The 22,440-nt window shown below is 44.0% G+C and overlaps 1 protein-coding gene across 6 annotated transcripts in view; it reads left to right on the top strand.

Annotated features, from left to right (window-relative positions):
- TBC1D5 (TBC1 domain family member 5) overlaps positions 1 to 22,440 on the top strand; it is a 536,635-nt gene that overhangs the window by 513,017 nt on the left and 1,178 nt on the right. For all 6 annotated transcript variants that reach the window (XM_032860919.1, XM_032860922.1, XM_032860921.1 and 3 more), the window contains 3 exons: positions 3,476 to 3,575; positions 17,857 to 17,936; positions 18,734 to 18,883. In XM_032860919.1, the coding sequence (XP_032716810.1) occupies positions 3,476 to 3,575; positions 17,857 to 17,936; positions 18,734 to 18,883 (330 nt within the window). The remainder of the gene's footprint in view (positions 1 to 3,475; positions 3,576 to 17,856; positions 17,937 to 18,733; positions 18,884 to 22,440) is intronic.

Below are 22,440 nucleotides of genomic sequence, written 5' to 3'. Positions count from 1 at the left end.
TGGAAAAATCAATTTTCTAGCCTATTCCACCTCCAGCAACATCCCTCCTTTGTATTCTAATGAACTTGGTTTTAAATTCCTACAGGATGAGGATTACAGGCATACTTTGTTTTACTGCGCTTTGCAGATATTACATTTTGTACAAATTGAAGGTTTGTGGCAATCTTGCATCAAGCATGTCTATCTAATGGCACCATTTTCCAACAGCATTTGCTCTCTTCATGTCTTTGTGTCACATGTTGGTAATTCATGCAATATTTCATTCAGACTCATTCATCATAAATGTATTTTTTGTGATCTGTGGTAAGTGATCTTTGATGTTACTATTGTAAGTGTTTAGGGGTGCCAAAAACTGCACACGTTTGATAGAATGCACTTAATAAATGTGTGTGTTCTGACTGCTCCACTGACTGACCATTTCCCTATCTATCTCCCCCTCTCTGGGCCCCCTGTTCCCTGAGACACAGTATTGAAATTAGGCCAATTCATAACCTTCTACAGTGACATCCATGTGTTCACATGAATGGAGGAGTCACACTCATTTTAAATCACAAGCTAGAAATGATTAAGCTTAGTGAGAGAGGAATGTTGAAAGCTGAGATAGGCCAAAAGCTAGCCCTCCAGTGTCACACAGTTGTGAATGCAGAGGAAAAGTTCTTGAAGGAAAATAGAAGTGTGGCTAGAGTGAATACACAAAAGATAAGTAAGTGAAACAGCCTTATTGCTGATAGTGAGAAAGTCTGAGTGATCTGGATTCTGAGAAGATCAAACTGGCAACCGGCCACAGCATTCTCTTAAGCTGAAGTCTACCAGAGCAAGGTCCTGACTCATTCCAATTCTTTGAAGGCTGGGAGAGGTGAGGAAGCTGCAGAGGAAAACTTTGCCACCAACAGAGGGGGGATTCATGAGATTTAAAGGAAGAAGCCGTCTCCATAACATCAAAGTGCAAGGGGAAGCAGCCAGTGCTGATGTAGAAGCTGTAGCAGGAGATCCAGAAGATCAAGCTAAGATAACTAGTGAAGGCGGCTGCACTAAGGAACAGATTTTCATTGCAGATGAAAACAGCCATCTGTTGGAAGAAGATGCCACCTAGGACTTCCATAGCTACAGAGAAGGAGCCAGTGCCTGACATCAGAGCTTCAAAGAACAGACCGACTCTCATTAGGGGCAAATGCAGCTGTTGACTGGAAGTTGAGGCCAGTGCTCGTTGACCATTCTGAAAATCCTAGGGCCCCTAAGAATCACGATAGATCTGCTCTGACTGCTCTGTACATGAAAAAACAAAGCCTGGAGGACAGCACATTTATAACATGGTTTACTGAATATTTTAAGCCCACTCCTGAGACCTCCTGCTCAGGAAAAAAAGAAAGATTCCTTTCAAAATGTTACTACTCATTGATAATGTGCCTGGTCACCCAAGAGCACTGATGGAAATGTACAAGATTAATGTTGTTCTCTTGGCCGCATCCATTCACAGCATCCATTCTGCAGCCCATGGATCAAGGAGCAATTTTGACTTTTAAGTCTTACTATTTAAGAAATACATTTTGGAAGTCTCCAGCTGCCATTGAGAGTGATTCTTATGGATCTGGGCAAAGTAAATTGAAAACCTTCTGGAAAGAATTCACCATTCTAGGTGCCATTAAAAACATTAATGGAGCATAGGAAGAGGTCAGAATATCAACATTAACAGGAGGTTGGAAAAAGCTGATTCCAACACTCGCAGATGACTCTCAGACATTCAAGAACTTCAGTGGGAAGTCACTGCAGATGTGGTGGAAATTCAAGAGAACTAGAATTGGAAGTGGAGCCTGAAAATGGGACTGGACTGCTGCAATCTCACGATAAAACTAACAGATGATAAGGAGTTGCTTCTTATGGATGAGCAAAGAAAGTGGTTTCTTGAGATGGAATCCTCTGGTGCAGATGCTGTGAAGATTATTGAAATGACAATGAAGGGTTTAGATTATCACATAAACCGAGTTGATAAAGCAGCAGCAGGGTTTGAGAGGATTGACTCCAGTTTTGAAAGAAGTTCTACTGTTTGTAAAATGCTATCAAACAGCATTGCGTGCTACAGAGAAAGTGTTCAGGAAAGGAAGAGTCAATCAATATGGGAGACTTCATTGTTACCTTATTTTAAGAAATTGCTCCAGCCACCCAGCGTTCAGCAACCACCATTCTAATCAGTTAGCAGCCATCAATGTGGAGACAAGAGTCCTTACAGCAAAAAGCTCAGATGATGGTTAACATTTTTAGCAATATTTTTTTAAAGATTCTGTTTTTAAGTAATCTCTACATCCAACATGGGGTTCAAACTTACAGTCCTGAATCAAGAATCACATACTCTACTGACTGAGCCAGCCAGGTGCCCCACATTAAAGTATATACATTGTTTTTTAGACATAATGCTATTGCACACTTAATAGACTACAGTATAGTGTAAACATAGCTTTTTAAAAATTTATGCAAACACAATTTTTATATGCGCCAGGAAACCAAAAAATTCATTTCACTCACTTTGTTGTAATACTCTGTTGGAGTGCTCTGGAACCAAACCCACAATATCTCTAGGGTATACCTATATTCTCTTGCTTTGAGAAAAAGATCTCTTAATCTTCTAAATTTCCTTGACCAATTTTTTTGCATGTATTTTTTTCCTTAAAAAACAAAGACGTCCTTTTTTGTTGTTGTTGTTGTTACAGTTAGATTGTCATTTAGAGAATTATTCAACCCAGAGTATTTTTTCCTAGAAACAATCACATAAGTAAAATTCTCTAGTGTCATACATATCAAAAGAGGAAATGTAAGGCTGTAGGGGCAAAACTTTTCCAAGTGCTTTGGGAAATCTTACTCTTAAGAGATTATCTTGTACCCAGATGTGTAGGGAGTAGGGTCCACTGAAATCGCATTTATTCTCCCAGTTTATCTGGCCCAGTTATTGAAGATACTGTATGGACTCTTTTTGGAACAGGGTTTTATGGGTAAGCATTTACATGTGGCACAAAGCTTGCATTCAATTAGAAAATATCCAGATTTTTTTAAAACTCCACTTTATCCTTTCTCTTATTTTGCTAGGGGTAGCAGTGGGGAGTTTGCTTTTGTTTATTTGCTATTTTCTTTTGTCTTTCTATGACTGAAAAAACACTGTGTGTCTTTAAAATTGTCTAAGTCACTTGGAGATTTTGGGGGATTTTATTTGAATTTTTTAAAATTTCCATGCTGGGGTACCCGGCTGGCTCAGTCGGTTAAGAGTCTGACTCTTGTTTCAGCTCAGATCATGATCTCATGGGTCTTGGGATTGATCTCCACATCGCGCCCCGTGGTCAGTGGAGAGTCTGCATGAAGATTCTCTCCCTCTGCCCCTCCCTCCAACTCAAGTGTGCACACCCTCTCTTTTTCTGTCTCTCTCTCTAAAATAAATAAATCTTTAAAAATAAATAAAATGTCCATATCTTTACCCCTTTCGTTTTAGGAAGAAGAATTAGAAGCCCAAATTTCCTTCCTTCAAGGGCAGTTGAATGACCTGGATGCCATGTGCAAATACTGTGCAAAGGTGATGGACACTCATCTTGGTGAGTGAGCTACTTTGGCCCTGGGAGTAATGATAGTCATAACAACAGTATCCAGTTGGCCCTGTGTTAAACTTTTCACGTGTATCATCTCATTAATCCTCACAGCAGCACTATGGTAGAGGTCCTGTTACTATCCACATTGTACAAATGAGGAAACTGAAGCACAGAAAGATTAGTAAAATTTCTCAAGATTATGTCGCTAGCAAATAGAGATTCAAAATCAAGTAGTTTAACCATAGATTTCAATTCTCAGCTGCTACACTACCTTTTGTAAATAACTGTCTACCTCAAACCAAATGAAATGTTGAGTTTTTAAGGGGCACCTGAGTGGTACAGTTGGTTAAGTGTCCAACTCTTGGTTTCGGCTCAGATCATGATCTCAGGGTCTTGAGATCAAGCCCCACGTTGGGCTCCACGGTCAGCGTGGAGGCTGCTTAAGACTCTCTCCCTCTCTCTTTGCCCCTCCTCCTCCCAAGCTCACGTGCACACTTTCTCTCAAATAAATAAATCTTAAAAAAAAAAAGAAAAAAAAGGAGAACTGTTGAGCTTTTGAGATCAAATAGTTCTACTGTTGTGCCAGCCTGTCTGTAACTACCAATGTGATCAGGATTTTGACAGTGCTTTATATATTTTTTTAATACATGTTTTTAACCACCAACCTGAAATGCATGTCAGGACCACATGACCTTTTCTTACTTTTGACTGCTTATATTCTAAGAAATGTCCTAGTTTGAAGTTTCATTTACATGTGAGTCATACATATGTCACATTAGAAAGTCTTCAGGCATTATTCTCTACATTTGTGAAAGTTCTGTATTTTGTATTAGAAATGGTCTCTGCTGGATCATGTATGTTTTGCTTTAGTGACTGTTCTGCTTGCAGAACTTTAGAATGCAGACTATTAGTGTTTTTCAGCCCTTTTATGGGCATCCTTTCTTTTTCCATTCTTCAGTGTCCAGCATCTGTGGTTTACGAACAGATTAGGAAAAATAAAACATATACTGTAATGGCAAGGGCCAATATGATGCTCTGTGAGTGTGGACAAATGGCAATACCAAGTAGTATAAGAAATCAGGATGCATTCCACTTATGAGGGGAAATCAAAGAATCCACTGAGGCCCCTTCCCCCTGCCGGGGTCCTAGGAGTAGACCATCTGTGGGGCCTTTGCAGAAGGTGGACTCTCTTCCTTGGACTCCACTGATATCTCAGTCTTGAGTCCATTACACGCAGTCAAAACAGCTGTCATTTAAGTGTGGCCTGACCTGTACTGGCCTCTAGCAAGGAGTTCATGTTCTCTTATGGTTGGGGAGGTGGTTGACTTCAGTGGCTAGTTGTCTACCAGTGTCTTACTAAGCAGCTGGCTGGGACCCGTTCTAGCCTCAGCTATTTCTCCTCTCTTGACCACTCCTTCAGAGAAAGAGTTCAAGAGGGGAAGTAACTGGAGAAACCCCAGAAGGTGACCAAAAGTGTAGTATCACATCTTATCACAGTATCTTATCACAGCAAGAACTGTTACCCTTGTCACATCTGATCTGCCCCTGGCACAGCGGTTCATTTATACGCTTCATTATGATCATTTTTTAAAAATTCAGATAAAACTAAGTTTTCAAGAATCTCATAGCATCCTACTTTATCTCTTTTTAAGATTTTATTTATTTGAGAGATTTATTTGAGAGATAGCCAGAGAGACAGCATGAGCAGTGGGGAGAGGGAGAGCAATCTGAGCAGGGAGTGCGATGCAGGGCTCCATCCCAGGACCCTGGGATCACGACCTGAGCCAAAGGCAGATGCTTAAATGACTGAGCCACCCAGGCACCCCTCATAGCATCTCACTTTAAAATGTATCAGAAAGAAGTAATGAAGATAGTTTATATATAAATAATATATATTATATAACTCATTTTTGTTCAATATAATTTTAATTCTAAAGCAAGTGTGTGGGTGGGTGTATATGTGTATGTTTGCTTCTCTGTCTGTGTGGGTGACCTTGTATTGCTTGACTTGGGTTTTGACCAAAGTAGGAGAACAAAGAAGTGACGGAGAGAAAGATTTCCTGGAACTCTAGAAAATCCTGTTAGGAAATTTCTAAGTTGTTTGGTCCACATAGCAGCTTTTAAAGCAGCTTTACTTAAGCCTCAAAATGTTCAAAGAGCTTTTGCTCTGAATTTGGTCTCTCAGTCAGCACTGTAAGAGTATTTTCTCATTGCATGGGAGGGGGAAACACTTTAATTAAAGAAAAGCCCATACCAGATGTGAATTTTCAACTAACCGCAAAACTAAATTTGTTTTTGTGTGTATGTTTCACTTTCAGCCAGAATCCCTTCATATAGCTGTCAACTTCTTTTCTCCATATAAATAGCAGGACTGCCTTTTTAAAGTAGGGTCAAAAGATGCTACAAAGAATTCTGGGCCCTGGGCCCACAGATGGATTTCATTTCACCTGCCTATTACAACATTGGTTTATTAAAGGGTATTCCTGTGTTGTAGGCAATTTTGATTCCAAGCAAAAATTAGAGAAAGACCAAAAAAAGATTAATTAAGGTGAAGCGCTTAATTTACGTTTTGGCTTACTGTATTGCCTTTAAAAATGACTTCAGTACCCTAGTACTTTTTTCCATATGATATTTTCTATTTTTACTGATTATTAAAGCAGTACAACATTCGAACAACTGAAAAACATATTAGTAAGTGACTGATGATAACATAGTGTAATGTAATCTTAATATTAAATATTAATGCAGTTTTTTATTAACTTAAGGAGATGTTCATGCTATATTATTAAGGGAAAAGACAGGTAGCACAAAAGGAGATATTTGATGTGAAAATAATCACTAACAGTGATGGTCGAGATAAAAGGAAGATCATAGGGGGACTCTCCAGGAGGCCCAATTTTTTTTTTTTAAAGATTTTATTTATTTATTTGACAGAGATCGCAAGTAGGCAGAGAGGCAGGCAGAGAGAGAGAGGAAGGGAAGCAGGCTCCCTGCTGAGCAGAGAGCCCGATGCGGGGCTCCATCCCAGGACTCTAGACCATGACCCGAGCCGAAGGCAGAGGCTTAGCCCACTGAGCCACCCAGGCGCCCCGGAGGCCCAATTTTTAATGCCTGGGAAATGCAGCACAGCCACTGAGAGCTGAAGTGCCTGAAGGGCCCTCTTTACACTCCAGGCAAGAGTCAGGTGGAAGTGTATCCCGAGTGGTGTTAGGAAAAGCAGCCTTGTGTGGCAGCAGACGGACACAGCGTGAGAACAGACTCTGTCACTTCTTAGCCCGACCTGCTTAGGATCATGTCTTCATATATATATACACAGTGGAGACCCAGTTATCTACCTTGCCAGTTTGCTGCCAAGATGAATGTGTTTTTAAAGCCCAGCACAGGGCATGGCCCAGAGTTGGGTTTTCAACATAAATTCTCTCCCCTAACTCCTGACCAATACCAAATTCCCCAGCACCTAACTAAATATTCCTTTATCAAACGATTTGGAAAGATGCTAGAATTTAGGATGTGTTGGTCCTAAGATGAGGCGTGTGAACTCTTTGAGCAAGAATAACTATAGCAGAACAGAATGATGTGGCCTCCTTGACTTGAGCGCTGCTGGGCCTCCATCCTGCCCTGGGCCACAGGCTACCACGGTGGCTGTGAGAACTGCCTCAGAAACTTGTTCCAGCAGGTATTTCTTTGTGTCTTCTCCCAATGTTAATTGTTTTCAGTAAGTTCCTTTCATTTCAAGACAATTCCATTTCACCCTTCATTTTCATCAGACATGCAGTAATGCCTTAAAATGTCAAGTACAGTTCAAGGCTCTTTTTATAACTGCCAGAACAAATACAGAGAAAAACCTCTCAGTTAAAAATTATACCAAGGCATTTGTTCAAATGGTCCTTTAATTATAGAGATTAATAACACTGACAGGTTAGCAGTTCTTTCCTTATGGTCCTGGAACCCAAAACTAAAGGAATATTTGTTTTATCGAAACTCGACCAAAATTCTAATTTTATTACTTCCACATAATTGAACTGCTTGAATTCAAAGACTGAGAGACAGGAATTAAAAATACATGTTTTGTTAAACCTAACTTTCCTGTCAACTTCAGAAGACTTGTTTTACATGTTCGTTTTTCTGTTGCTATAGTTACTCCCCTTCCTGTCATCCTGACATTTGAGTTAAAAGCCATTGACAGTATTAACCTCTGCGGCTGAGTGCAGGCTATTTTTAGATTTGCCGTATTTTACACATAATTGCACGTGGGTGAGGAGCCCACGCTTCTCTGATCTGTGAGCAGCTGGTCTGAGCTCCCAGCTGTTTACAGGGAGCACGAGCTGCTCACCCCACCCTCCCTAAAGCCTGCACCTGCCTACTCCCAGGAGAGGTATTTCCAGTCCTTTCTTGGCCATATAGACAGACAGTGGTTTCCAGCAGCTTGTCCTTTCGTGGGTGGTTCCCGGCAACAGCGGGGCAGGGCAACAGTGCAGGGAATCAAGGGCAGTTAGGTTTCCCAAATTGCTGTATCTCCCAGGACTGTAGAATGCTGAACATGTGGTAGCTGTAGAAGCCAGCGCAGCAGTTCACAGTTCCACAGACAAGGAGACCAAGGTCCTGGAAGGAGGAGAGACACACACCTAGCTTGTGACGCACCACACGTCCAGACCCAGTTCCAGTCCCTGGCTTCTCTTTCACTGATGCCTCTGCTGAGGCCCCCCTTGAGTCAGTAGAGGGACCCGATCCTCTGCCGTTTGGTTGCACATGGCACTGCTGGCTTTGCACTTGTCATAATATTTATGTAAGCATTAGCTGGAAGAGGAGGCCAGTTTTGGAAATCAGTTTATTTGCTTCCGTAAGAACTTTATAAATCTGATTTTTCTCATGTTTATGAAAACGACTTTCAATGGACATCTTTGGAAACATTCAATAAGGCAATTAACTTACGGCATTTGAAAAACAGGGAAGGAAAATGTGATCACCAGACAGCTTCCTCTCTGTCAGTCACACTGTGATAAAAAGTTTTCATAATTATATTGAGAATTTTAAATACTGCATTTAATTGTGGGTAGCATCATCCTTTGTAAAAGGAAAAGATACCTTCACCTGAGAATCTTGTTAAAATGCCAATTTCTGATTCAGTAGGTGTGCTCTGAGGCCTAAAGTTCTGCATTTCTCACAGCCCCCCAGTGACCTAATGTTACTGGCCCATGACAGTCTTCAAGTAGCAGAGAGCAAAAGAACTTAAAATTATGTGGGTAGAGCTAAATGAATATATTCATAATCCTATTAATGTATTCCTAACTCCACACTTCAGGCACACGTGCAGCTGAGTTCTGTGGGCAGACAGCACACAACCTCCCCTGCTATTCTGGTGGAGCCTTCAATCATCTGAAATTCAGTTCTGTTTTCAGCCGCTTTGAACTTGTTCTATTCTAGTAGTAAAGGCTTTTCCTACCCCCACCCCAGTTTTATGATCAGAAGACTTGGAACAACTGGCCAGCATCTCCCTTCTACCAACCCTATACCTAATTAGAAAAACTCAGCAAATTATACACTGTCTTATCCTTTCCTGGGTGAAGATACCACAGCTCTGATCCCATGGCCTCGGTAGAGACTGTCCATCTTTCATCATTTTGTTTCCCCCTTTCTGGCTGTGTCCCATGTTCCCACATGCTCTTCCACAGGAGGAACTCACACTGAATAGCTCTCCCTCTCTTTTTTAAAACATAATATCCAAGTCCTTCCTCTTTCAAAAATGGTCAGGCCGCATAGCCTGTTCTCAGCCTTCCATATCAGGCTGCCTTTCCATATCCTCCAGTCCGGGACCTCTCCAGCAAATGACCCAGTAGACAAAAGACTTGTTCTGCTCCCTCTTGTGGAAACAAGAAAGCTCAAGGATTTGCTTGAAAGCTCAAGGATTTCATGGCCACCACAAGCATCCCATGCTAAGCATAGAGCTTGTGCATAGGGGAAGGTGAAACCCAAATAAGAAGGCTAATGTTCGCTGCCTTGGGCCATGTTTAAATACCAGCTGAGTAGCAGCGCTTACCTGTCACTAACCATCCTATCAGCAAAGCCTTTATTGCCTAAAATTCACAAAAAATTATATCCATCTTAAACCCAGTTCACAGGATCTTAATTGACTGACCGATGTGATTTTAGGTCAGTCTAACTCCAACTGCCCTCCTGTCTCATTGCTTCCAAATGAGTCAGTCTGATGGCAAAACGCTGGGTATTTCCTTTTAGTAAGGCCCTACCTGTGTTTCTCCTTCTGTTTTTAGAAGTATGTCTTCTGGCAAAGGCATCTAGCCATTACTGGAGCTTGGAGACTGTTTGCATTTAAAAAAATACGTAAAGCCTTTCTTTCTGGTTGACCCTCAGCTATATCATGAATATAATAGATTTTGCTGTGAGGAGTCATGCTTCTATGACACTGCCTGGCTGGCAGGGTGGTAAATCCTAAGAGAGTAAGGTGCTAAATGACAGAGATAAGTAAAGATGTCTAACTCGGCTAAGCACACTCAGTTTTACTTAAGAGAATTATTAATTGACAACAAAAACTAATCTTTTTTTAATTAACTTATAATGCATTATTAATAAAAACTAATCTTAAGTGTAAAACATGTGTTTGCTTAGTCCTGCCCTTGGATTTTCCTAACTAAATGCTCCTTCCCCAGTGCTGAGTTTAGGGCCTTCAGTCATTCTGGCAGCTGGAGGCAAAATAGGACCCTTGGTTATATTTTCTGTGTGATCTGCTTTTGCTTTTTAAGAAAATACGGAGCATAAAGTGCCCGACTCAGTACGTGGCTCTTGAGAAATCATCAGTGAAAGTTACTTCCCTTTATCTGCCCCTATCACTTCTCAGTCAGAGATCTGGTTGAGCATGTTAATATCTCTTACTTCTTCACCTGAGAAATATCTCACATGCATCAATTACTCAGGACGTAATAATCCGCCCTTTTGCTGGTGGGAAAGCCCTGCTTTGTTCATTCAGCCAGTATTTACTGAGTACCTGCTCTCGGGTGTAAAAAGAGGTTCTAGGAGAAGTAGATTGAGGGTAGAGTGAAGTGGAAGATTGGCATTCTAAATTTGAGCTCAGAGCATATGGAAGGTGTCAAACTTCAAAGTAGGGAGAGAGAGGATGTGAGCACAAGGTCACCAAGGAGAATATACCTCATTAGAAGTACCTAAAGTGACACATAGTGTCACATGAAACCAGAGTCCTCCCAGAGTGCCTCAGAAACATTGGCAGGGACCAGTGAGGTTCTGGAGTAATAGGGATATAGTGAACAGAGTACCACATTTGAAACCAAAAGATGTTGAGTCTACAATTTGCCACATAGAACTGTGAAGTTTCAGGAGACTTTAATCTTTTTTTTTTCTTTTTAATATTTTATTTATCTGAGAGAAAGAGAGTGCAGGGAGGGGAAGGGAGAGAATCTTAAGCAGTCTCCATGCTCAGCCTAGCCCCAGCCAGAGGTGAGGCTCGATCCCCTGACCGATGAGATCATGACCTTGAGCCAAAACCAAGAGTTGAATACTTAGCTGACTGAGCCACCCAGTTGCCTCAGTTGCCTCCCCCTTTTTAAAGATATTTATTTATTTATTTATTTATTTATTTATTTAAAAGAGAAAGAGGAGACTTTACTTTTTGAACCTCATGTGTGAATACAGTTCCAAGAACAAAAGATGGAGGACGAAGAGAGTCAAACAACCAGATGCTTTCAGAGGGAAGACTGTTAATAGAAAGCCAATGCTTGAACACAGTTTTAAGGTCAACTTGGAAGCAAAGAAGGGTGTGGTGTTGGAAGGAGGCTAGGAGGGTCTTCTAGAAGGGAAATGGCATTTACAGAGACACAAATGCACACAATCTATTAAAGAATGAATTTGCCGCCCACAGTCTCTACTCAATCTGTCTTCTCCCAAGATCTCCCAACCATGGCATACACACTATGAGCACAAATTCCTTTGTCAACAGTGCTGCCCAAGCTACTAGTGACAAATTACAGGTCTGCCCCTACTCCTTGACTCATAGCCACCTCTTCAGCCACTACCATTCTGATCACACGTGACCCTAGGTCAACCCTCCATGTGACCCCTCCATTTTGTAACAGCCTGCATGTTTCCTCTTTAAAGTCTGGGACAGTCCCTTTTATGAGACTGTCTGAGGTCAAGGTAACTAAATGTCTGTCAGAGATGAGATAACCTCAAAGAGCAGATTCCATTTATCTGGATATTTGAGGTAATGGGAAAGGGCGGTGGGGGGAACCATACTAACCAACAATAGAAATAGTGAGCAGCGTGCTAGAAGTGGACCACTTTGATTATCCCATCGAATCTCTCCAGCAACCCTGTAAGATAGGTATTGCCCCCATTACTGATGGGTTTAGTGATACAAAGATCTCTGCCCAAGGTCATCAAAGTTCAAGCTGTTTGATGCTAGTGCCAGTGCTCTGGAAAGTTCTGGTAGAAATGATAGAGCCATCTGTTTTGCATGTAGGTAACTTCCTGTCGTACTGGCTGACTTCACTTAGGTCAGTTCCACCACCAAAGAAAGGGCACTGGCATCAGTAGGCAGTCAGTCAATGGTAAGACCCCATCCTGTGCCTCTTCATGTCTCTCTCTGGCCCCTCCATCAGTGCTGTGTGTGTAAGTGTTGGGGAGCTCAGGAGTCAAGATGAGCTGGAATCTAGTCCTAGCTCTACCACTTTGCTGTCAGGAGACTTCAGATGACAGACTGGGGATTGTTGAGCTTGGCTCCCTTTTCTGTAATGGGATGATGGTTCTCATCGAGAATGGTCATTGGAATAGTCAAATAAGGTAATGTCGCCATGGCAGAATGAAAGGTACTGAGTCCTGAGCTTCTGTAGTGGGGGAGGTACTGTGCTAATTTATTGATTCTTCATTGTTTGTTTACCTTTTAACTTACCTTTTATTTACCTTTATCTTGGAGGAAGGTTCTGGTATTACTCCCAGGCAAAAGGAAGCTAAATTTCACCTCTACTACAGAGAGATGCTAGTTCTGCTTTGATTTCATGTCTGCTTCCCTTCTTAATGAATATGGGCTTATGTTACCTTTTGTACCGGCCATTCAAATAAAACACTTTTATTCTAGCATTAGAGAAAAAAGATTTTCAAGAAATTGTAAAAACCAGTTTGTGTGCCATTTCCATTACTCTTAGAGTCAGAGATCTATTTCTGTGGCGTTGACACCTCTTTAGAAACAGTGGAGTCACAATGGAACTGTTATGTTGATGAGATTTTTGTGTAATTTCCACAGAAGTAGTTCTGTGAGATTTTCCCCCTTTAGTTTCAGTGCTGTAGCATCTACAATATATAAAACTTAAATAGAAGATTATAAAGAACATAATCTTCTTTCTACTCAGAAACAAAAAGAGCCTTTATCTCATAATTTGTTCTGCTTTTGCTATAAGAAAAAATGTGCATTGCACTGGAAATTTAAACATTTCAATTTCTGCGTTTAATGTTTAAAGGCAAGAAAAAATATCATTATGTTTTTCTGTTTTTACATGAAGGTGCAGCTTAAAGCAGTAAATTTGTTACTGAGAACTTATATATTAGTTGAATGTTCATAAATGTTGCCTTAAATCAATATGTAGTTGAACTGATTAGGCAAAGAATTTACATGGCCAGTACTTTGTTAGTAAAGTCAGAATTCTTATATTCAAAACATTTAAGAGCATCCACAAGTGCCCTTTTGTTTTAATTTGATTTCTTTATGCTGGATTTCTTAAAATGAGACTAGGCAGCTTAGTTGATTATAACAGAAATTTGTCCTTAAGAGTAAATGAACATTATATAGATAATGTGGGTTTTGGGGACAGAAGGTCCTGGTTTCCATCAGATTCTGAAAGGTGATCTTTGATCTTGTCTTAAAAATAAGGCTAAAGAATTCTGGGTAAGGGTCTACCGCTGAGGATACTGAGGCTCTGGGCTCTTCTCCCTCCCTGGGTGTACTCTTGGCCAGCCACGTTGCACAGCAGGCTGGAAGTGGCCTGGAACTTGAGATCGGACTCTGCATGCAGGAGAGGATTGGTGGGGCTATCTCATTCCCCTTTCATTAGAGGAGTTGATGGTCTGTATCCTGTGAACAGTGAGGCAGTTTGGCTGCTGTACTGGGTCGAATAGTGTTCTCCACCCCCCACCCCCCACTTTGCCATTTCATGTCCACCCGGAACTTATGAATGTGACCTTATTTGTGAATAGGGTCTTTACAAATATAATCAAGTTGGGACAAGGTTGTACTTAGTTAATCCAGTGACTGGTGTCCTTATTAAAAAAAGGGAAATTTGGACACAAACATAAACCCAAAAAGCAGTAGAATAAACAAATCAAGAAGTTTTGTGTTGGTTTAATAACTAAAAGAAGCCAGAAGGTGGGCAGTCCAAGCAAGGGTAGCAGCTCTGTGATGTGCCCAGTGCCCCAGGCTCCCTCTGGTTTCCTGCCCACAGTCCTCAAGCTGGCATCCTCATCGACATGCTTTCAAGATGACTTGCGGGGCACCTGCCAGCATTTCAGGTAGCAAAAGTGGGAAGTGTAAAGGTCCAAAAGGCACAAACTGAGTTAGACCCAGTGAGGAGCTTTCTAGAAGTTCCATCCGGGGACTTTTCTTACACCTCATTGGCTGGAGCTTTGTCACATGACCAGCCTTGGCTGTGAGGGAAGGTTCGTGTGGTGTTGCCCTGAATGAGATCTGGGACATGTTGATGAGGAAGGAATGGAAGGTGGAGCTGGGGTGGCCCCACCTCTAGACCCAGGATACAGTATAGCAGTGAGCTTCTAAGCTTGTTGGCTGTTCATGCTCTGATCCAGTGTGACTTTAGATCATGGAGCATTACTCCCACTTAGGCCTGTCACGAAAGACGGAGGCTTCTCTTGTTCCAGCTTGCCAGTATAGTTATAACTTCCACCTTCATCGCCACCACTACTGGAGTAGGGGTTTGTGGCATCCAAAAGAGGACACTGGGGTGACTTGTTTCCTGGGATTTTCAGGCAAAGTGGCCAATGATTTTATAAGATCTCAGGAAGACACTGGTACTTCCCTAGTGGGATACTGAATCATATATTTAAAGATTTTATTTATTTGACAGAGAGAGATAGAGATATCACAAGTAGACAGAGACAGGCAGTGGGGGGGTGGGGAGAGGAAGCAGGCTCCCTGCTGAGCAGAGAGCCTGATATGGGGCTCAATCCCAGGACCCTGAGACCACAACCTGAGCTGAAAGCAGAGGCTTAACACACTGAGCCACCCAGGCACTCCCTGAATCATATATTTAAACTCAGGTACACAGAAATCTCACTCTGAAGTTCCATTCCCACCAAAAGCAGTCCAAGTCTTAAACTTGCCAATTTAAGGCAGCCTGGTCTCTTACAAGTTAACCATCCCATTTGAACAAATGTCCACAGTTCGGGTTTCTTCACTTTGTCTCTTCTCCCTGCCAGGATGGTGTCAGGGGGCTAGGATGGCTCATATGTCTCTTTAGTATTTGAGGAACAGCCTCTGAGTGCCCTCTTGGTCTTTGTTGGCCTCAGAGGAGAGCTCTACCCTGCATAGTTACGGGCTTTGGTGGCCACTGGAGCCCCTGACTGACTGCCCTGTTAGCCTGTAGCCTATGACCCTAAAGGCCTTCGGTCCTTGTTGCTGTTGACCGTGGGCCCCACATTAAACTGGAGGCAAGAGCCAGGCAATTTGGCCAAACTTTTGGCTTGGGGATATGTCGCACAGCAGACTATCAAAGGGGCAGGCAGGAGCTACAGATAGAGTCAGGGCAGGGGGCCCCCACTTGGCCCGGCCCCCTGATTTGCTGTGTATGGTCTCCAGTGGCCTCCTCTCCATTAGCTCCTTGGACCCAAGAAGCCCCCCATGCTTCTTCCAGACATCGGGGTGTTCCTGCATCCATTAGCTGAGCGTCCTTTCAGGGCCCAGGAGCTCTTCCCCTGCTGCCCCTCCTTACACAGCAGAAGTTGGGAAACCTGCCCCACCTTGTAGCTCAGGAGGGCAGAACTCAGGGCCCCGCCAAACTCGCCAGCTACTATGTACTACTACGCCACCCCAGGCAGCCCTTAGACCCTCAGACCTCTGCCCTAAAAACCCTGGCTGTCACAAAAACAAAAGCAACCTTTTCAATCCTCTGAAAGGCCTATGTAACTGGTTCTTGTCAGTCCTCTCCAGTTGGCTGTCCTTTATGTCTTGTTGAGTGGATTCTGTGTTGTTTTTTTGTTGAGAGAGAACAAATTGTTACAGGCTTTTAAGGAAACCGAAAACATTCCCTCTCTAATTATATCTGTTATTCCATTCCCATTCATCTTGCTTTCTTGTTTTGAAGCAGGCCTTTATTATTAGCCAGAAACTACAGTCACGTTTTCTGAGTAAATCAAAGCTGCTGTTTTTCTTCCATGGTGTGTGAGAGGACTTTTCGGTGTGGTTTAGAGACTTACTGTCATTGAAGATTCTGACAAACTCTCCGGCCAGGCTCACGTTGATGGTATCAGTCTTTGCCTTTTCCTTCACTGGAGATACTTTTGGAAATATTTAGCATAGCAGTATTTTGAAATGCAACTTCCAAGAGTGTTTTGCCACATTTGCTCAGTCAGTCAGTACTTAACTGTGTATCTAAAATGCAGCAAGCCGTATTTTAAGGGCTGAGAGTAGAGTCCTAAACCAGATAGTCTCGGAGCTTATATCCTGTTGAGTTAGATGGACGACATGCAAGCCAGCAGATGCGTGTGATAATGCCAGCTGGTGACAAGCGCCTAGTGAAACAGTGAAATAGGAACAGAGATGGCGAGACAGAAACCAGAGACCAGAGGGTGACCTGGCCTCCCTTAGTTTGGATGAGCAGGAAGGCCATTCTGAGGAGGCAACATGGGAGGGACCAGAGTTGAACGATGAGGAGGAGCCAGTCCACACGGATGCGGGCCCAGAGACTGCCGGCCAAGAGAACAGCAGGCCAGCTCTGCCGCTATCACCAGCAGGGCAGGGGGTAACCAAGCAGGAGTGATACATCACTCTGGTGGCTGAAGGGGGCCCGGCATGGAACTGAGGAGTCCCCAGTTGAGACTGGGACAGCTCTACTGAGTGAATGACTAAGCATGGGGCAGGAAGTTTTTGTTTGTTTGTTCTCACAGAGATAGAGCAAGAGTGAGAGAGAGCACAAGCAGGGACAACAACAGGCAGAGGAAGAAGCAGACTTCCCCCTGAGCAGGGAGCCTGATGCAGGGATCGATCCCAGGACTCTGGGGTCAGGACCCGAGCTGAAGGCAGATGCTTAACCCACTGAGCCACCCAGGCACCCCTAGGTGTGCTTTAAGGCCACAAAATCAGAAAGCAGGTGTTAATGGAGGGTAAGCATACTTGTAGTGATCATTCAATTGGTGTGCATAGAGGTATCTTTTTTAAAGTGTGTTTTAGTAACCCGACCAATGCATTGCCCATTGGTCGGGTTACCCAGCCCTGGGGTGGGGAGAGGGCTCTGCCTCCTCCCCCTGAGCTCCCCTGAGAATCCAAGCTTGGTAGGTCCCACCCCTGAGTGGGCTGTGTGCCTCCCTCAGGTGCAGTGGGGGATCGCTGAGGACCACTGCCTGTTGGACCTCCTGGTGGGCAGCTCGGTGCAGTGCTGAGCCTGGTGGTCACAGCGGACTTGCTGGATCCCTCAGATCAGGCCTGGAAGGAGGACTTCTCACCAGAAGGGTGAGCCTCCTAGAGAACGTAGAGAAGTAGCTCCTGTGAAGACCCCAGGTGATGTCAGGTTGACTCCTTAGGCATTATTGTCTGATGGCACCTGTAGTTCCGTGAGTTTGTCTCATTATTAACATTTTGTTGAACTGACAACATGCTTTACTGTTTAAATCTTTAAAGATGGTATCCTTATTAACTCTGAAGCCTGGTCTTCAGAGAGGGAGGTGAGTTAACATCACTGAACCATGAGATGGTGAAGGAAGCGCAGCTGAAACGCCTCTCCCAGGGGCTGGCTGCATGCTCTGGGCCATTCACAGCAGAGGTTAGCAGGAGGAGCCCGGGTCTCCCAGTGGAAATAAAGACCCATCTGTCATTGCAAGAATGTGTTTGTGTCACCTTGGTGGGAAGGTTGTACGTGCTGGGCTCAGTGCTCCCCTCTGCTGTCCTCCACATCCACCCCATCCGCAGCTGAACAGGCCACCCTTGGTGAAATACTTGCCATGGAATTGGACAGAAAAATTTCCAAGCAAGTTATGGTGTGGCTGGCCAATAAGTTACACTCAGAGCATTAGTTATAAAATGTCATTCTTCTATTTTCAGTAAATATTCAAGATGTGATATTACAAGAAAATTTGGAAAAAGAAGATCAAATTCTGGTTTCTTTGGCAGGATTAAAACAGGTATGTCTCTTTGATCTGACTTTGAGAGCCACCGGCCATCCTCGTGCCCGTCAGGCAGGGCACGCTGTGGCACAGCATACCGTAGCCTGGGTGGAGCCCATCCTGACTCCCCAGCTCCTCACACCTCTTGCTCCTACTAGCGATTCTGTCTGACAAGCTTGCAGCCCAAGCTAGTTTTCTGTCCCCACCCTTGCTTCTTCCTCTTACCAAAGCCATTCTGTTTGCTCCTCACCCAGCGCCGGTGTTGTGTGGCCCAGCAGCAGGTTCAGTTCTTCATCCGTAAATCCATGCTGACCTTGGAGTAATAATCACCCCCTGCCGCACCCCTGACAGGCCTCAGACCCACAAGGATCACGTTTCCCCAACCCTTGGAGGGCTGTGTAGAACATACATGTTAATGAAAAGAACGTGCTGCTCTCACATGTCTGCCTGTGTTCTTAACAGCTCAGTGAGGGTGCAGCTGCTTTGGTAGCTAAGGGCTGTTCGGTGGGGCTGGGTAGGTAAGCAGTGGTACTTCCTGCTACAAGAGAACTGCCCAGGATGTGACACCCAGGGCTCATCCTGCGAGAACCTGGCCATCAAGACTTTGAAATTTTCCTAGGTTGTTCGTAAGTCCATGGCTTTGATAGAGCTGGATTTTTTTTTCTGTTATTCCTTTCTTATGGGAATATATTCATATCCATACTATTAAAAAATGGTCAGTGATAAGCCTAGTTTAAATGTTAAGAGGTTTAGCTAGTATTGCAAAACAAACTCATCCGTCTCTGTCACTTATTTTCTTCCTTTTTGAAAACTAGATCAAAGACATTCTAAAAGGCTCCCTGCGTTTCAACCAGAGTCAGCTGGAAGCTGAGGAGAATGAGCAGATCACCATCTCAGATGACCACTACTGCTCCAGTGGCCAAGGCCAAGACCAGAGCGACCAAATGCCTGGGGCCACCAAGCAGGTATAAGAGCTCTGGTGATCAACGTCACAGTAACTTGTTGAGGACACATTCATGTAAGGTCTTCAAAGTTATGAATAACAAAACCTTCCCAAAGTCATGTCATGTTACCATGTGCAAAGTTCAACTATAAGATACCACAGGTGGCTGAACCAGAGGTGCTCTGTAGCAAGGCAAATTGCATGCTCCAGTGCTCCACAGGAGACCATTTTCTCTGAGAGTTGTGCAGTGTACAACCTACAGACCTGTATGCAGCAGCGTTAGCCTGAACCTCCTGCCAGTCCTGTTGTGTGGCCTTAGAAACCCACCCCTGTGCCACAGCTTTGGGTTGGGTGCCTCCCGCTAATGCCTCCAGTCCCCATTAGCACAGGAGGTGCTGTTCCTGCTTTCCTGGTGCTGTCCTCAGTGGACTTCTCTGGGCTACCTTTTTCTCTGGAGAGAAGGGCTTCTCATTAATGTCCATCCTCTAAGGGAATGAGGTCAGCAAACTTTCTCCATAAAGGATCAGATAGTAAATATCTTTGGATTTGGGGGCCATATATGGTCTGTGTCTCATAGTTGTTTTTGTTTGGTGTGTTTGTTTTTACAACCTTTAGAAATGTATAAGCCATTCTCAGCTTGACTGCCTAGGGGAAGGGCCCACAGACCAGATTTGGCTAATGGGCCATAGTTTGCTGCCCCCTGCTCTGGTGTTGACATTGTGTGTAATTTAATCTAACGTGGACCCACAGATTTTTCCAGTGAAAAAGGATCCAGGAACTTCCTTGTGGGCTTAGTACTGTTTCTTTTACCAGTGAGACAGTGAAGGCCCAGGAGGAGCACAGGCCCACCAGGCATGGTGTTTTCAGTACTCCTGTCCCAACCCAGCAAGCCTCCAGTTCCACCGTGCTTCTTCACGATGCTTTCTCTGATAGGACTAAAGATCCCTAATAATATATTTTTGGCTTACAAGAAATGCAGATTAGCAAAGTCTCACCTAAGGCTCTTTCTCAGACTAGCATCCAGATGCTTATAAATTATGGTTTAAAAAAAAACAAAATGATACTTTAGAATGGGAATTTTTTTGTTTTAAGAGTATCCCCACCAAGAGTACTCTTCAAGAAGAGAGAACTTTCAAAAAAAAAAAGAAGAAGAAGAGAGAACTTTCTGTGGCTAATTTTGTCCAGTTTTAAAGGGAAGTTTTCATGGAGCCGTTAGTCTGCATCTTTGGCCACATGGATACAGCGTTAACGTTGCAAGTTTGATTTGATTGGTTCCTCCAGATTCTCCTTCCTAAACTGATATTTGATTTTTCAATAATCATTTCTTTATTCAAATATTGTTGAGCTTAGGCTCACCCCCCCAAACCATTTTTAATTGGCAATTTTATTCTAAAATTGAGTGTGATTTTTTTTTTGTAGTTGAATGTAGAAAAGTAATACTGAAAAAGAACTTTCAAAAACACTCATGAATTTGCTATATTTAAAGCTTCTTGATTATACTTCGCCCTTGTTTTTCCCAGTTCCAACATTTATAAGAACTACCTGTTGCCCCCCGCAGACCCCCGTGTGCCTGCTCGGTGCGCTAGCCGTGTGACGCCGGTGACATGAGCTAGGACATGTCCCAGTGCTGGCAGTGCCGCACTCCCGAGCAGCATCCAAGAGGCCTTTTGCCTCTGCTTGTGCTTTTAAAACACCGCCAATCCGTTCTGTGCCCAGATACCCCACCGTTGCCTTTTGTGCCCTGTTCCTCTGTAGGGTTAAGGAGAAAAGTGGGAAAGGGGCAAATTGTAGGGCTTTTTTTTTCTCATTCCTGCCAGGGTTTTCTTCCCCAAGGGTGTTAACAGTTTATAAAAACCCACCTTCCTGAAAGAAGTTTTACCTGAGGAAGGGAAAAATAGGGAAGCAGTGCCCTCCTCACGTCTTCAGGGGAGGACAGGCAAGTGAAGTCCCGGTTGAAGCAGCAAGTCCCACAGAAAGCCGAGTATCAGAGGCCTTGTGGGAATCTGGACTAGATTCATGCAGGGACCGCCACCCCCACCCCGGCAGGAAGTCCTGACCCAACATCTTTCCTTAGGAGCCTATCCCAAGCCTTGGGTGGCAGTCAGGGCCAGGCCTCTGATCTGGGCATCATTGTGTGATCTGCAATATAAAGGTGAGAGGAGGGGTACGAAAAGAAGGGGGTTATCCAGGCCCTGCCAGCTATACCGGGCTTTGTCTGAGTCGGCCCTTGATTTTATCTGGGAATGGGGAATGGAAGGTTACCCACCATTTATAATTCGCCTTCCCTAGTTTCCCAGAAATGTGCCAGATAATTAGTGATGGTAGGAACCCCCTTCACTTCCGGGCACAAGCTTTAGAACATATTTCCCTTCTTCAGCATCTTGTAATGTGTTCACTCTCAGCTAAAGGTGAATAGTTTATCACGGTATTTCTGTAGTAGAGACGCCACTCTGAAAATGGGGCCTGCTGTACGTGCTATTTTCATTTTCTCAGATAAGCCCTACCAAGCAGCACTCCAGCCCCAGACGCTGTGTGAAGTGAGAAGTCAAGGGTTTCATGGTTAACAGTTCAGGACAACGGTCACGTGAACCGCGGCCACACTTTGGAGGTAGAAGTTTGAAGCTGAGATCCTGCCCAGCCTTACCTGCACCCCACGTGCAAATGCAGGGGAGGACAGGCCGCACGCACATGTCCGTTCAAGGCTCTGCGAGGCTGGCACAGCCCCGACTGGGTGCACCTTATGGGGGGATGGACTTTCTCTCCCAAACTGTCCTGGTGCCAGTAATCGCCGCCTCTTCTGCCTGAGTGCCACGTTCTGCATCTCTTCTCAGTTTTGTAAGAATTAATGTGTTGCTGGAATGTAAGCAGCTTTAAAACTTGAGACAAGGCACTTCAAGGCCTGTTGCTTTAGCGCCGTGATCTTCAGGTTAATTCTCTTTTTCTTCTCCCAGTTGAAGATCTTAAAGATGAATGAATGGTCAGAGGATGGAGGCACCTGAGCCATTATTTAGCCACTCAGCCCCCCCACCCCCGTGTCACCAAAGTACATGTAGTTCAGAGAGACAAGCCCAGATTTCCTCTGGAAGTGTTGCCAGCTGCCTGTCCAGGCTTTGTCCACAGGTGGCCTAGGCCAACCAATCTGGGGGCTAGAGGACCCAGGGGGTACTTCTGGCCAAGGGGGTCTTTACATCTCGTCAGACTTCAGACCCGGGGGCCAGTTCCCACCCTCCTCCCCCCACCCACGCTGTGGGAGAGCAGACAGGGAGGGGTGGTTGAGCAGGCGTGGGCACGACATCCACTTACATCAGCACGTTTTCTGTCAGGCTGGCTTTGGAACATCCTGGGGTAGACAGTAGCTTTACATCTGCCCCAGGGAAGGCAGGAGCTTCTCTGGGCTTAACCCAGAACCTTTCCTGGGGTTCATGGATGTCAGCTTTTTTTAGTTAAATGCTACTCATAATTCCTTACAACAAAAGGAAAATAACGGTAGAATGAAACCATTCTGTCTTCTTGTTTTTTGCCATACACTTTATAGTTGCACTTCCTGGTTTTCACGTTTACCAGCATTGTCCCAGGGGG

Source organism: Lontra canadensis, unplaced genomic scaffold, assembly GCF_010015895.1.
Source record: "Lontra canadensis isolate GAN:19392208 unplaced genomic scaffold, GSC_riverotter_1.0 scaffold20, whole genome shotgun sequence".
Lineage (NCBI taxonomy): Eukaryota > Metazoa > Chordata > Mammalia > Carnivora > Mustelidae > Lontra > Lontra canadensis.
Note: the sequence above shows the minus strand (reverse complement) of the source record. Positions and strands in the feature narration are given on the sequence as shown.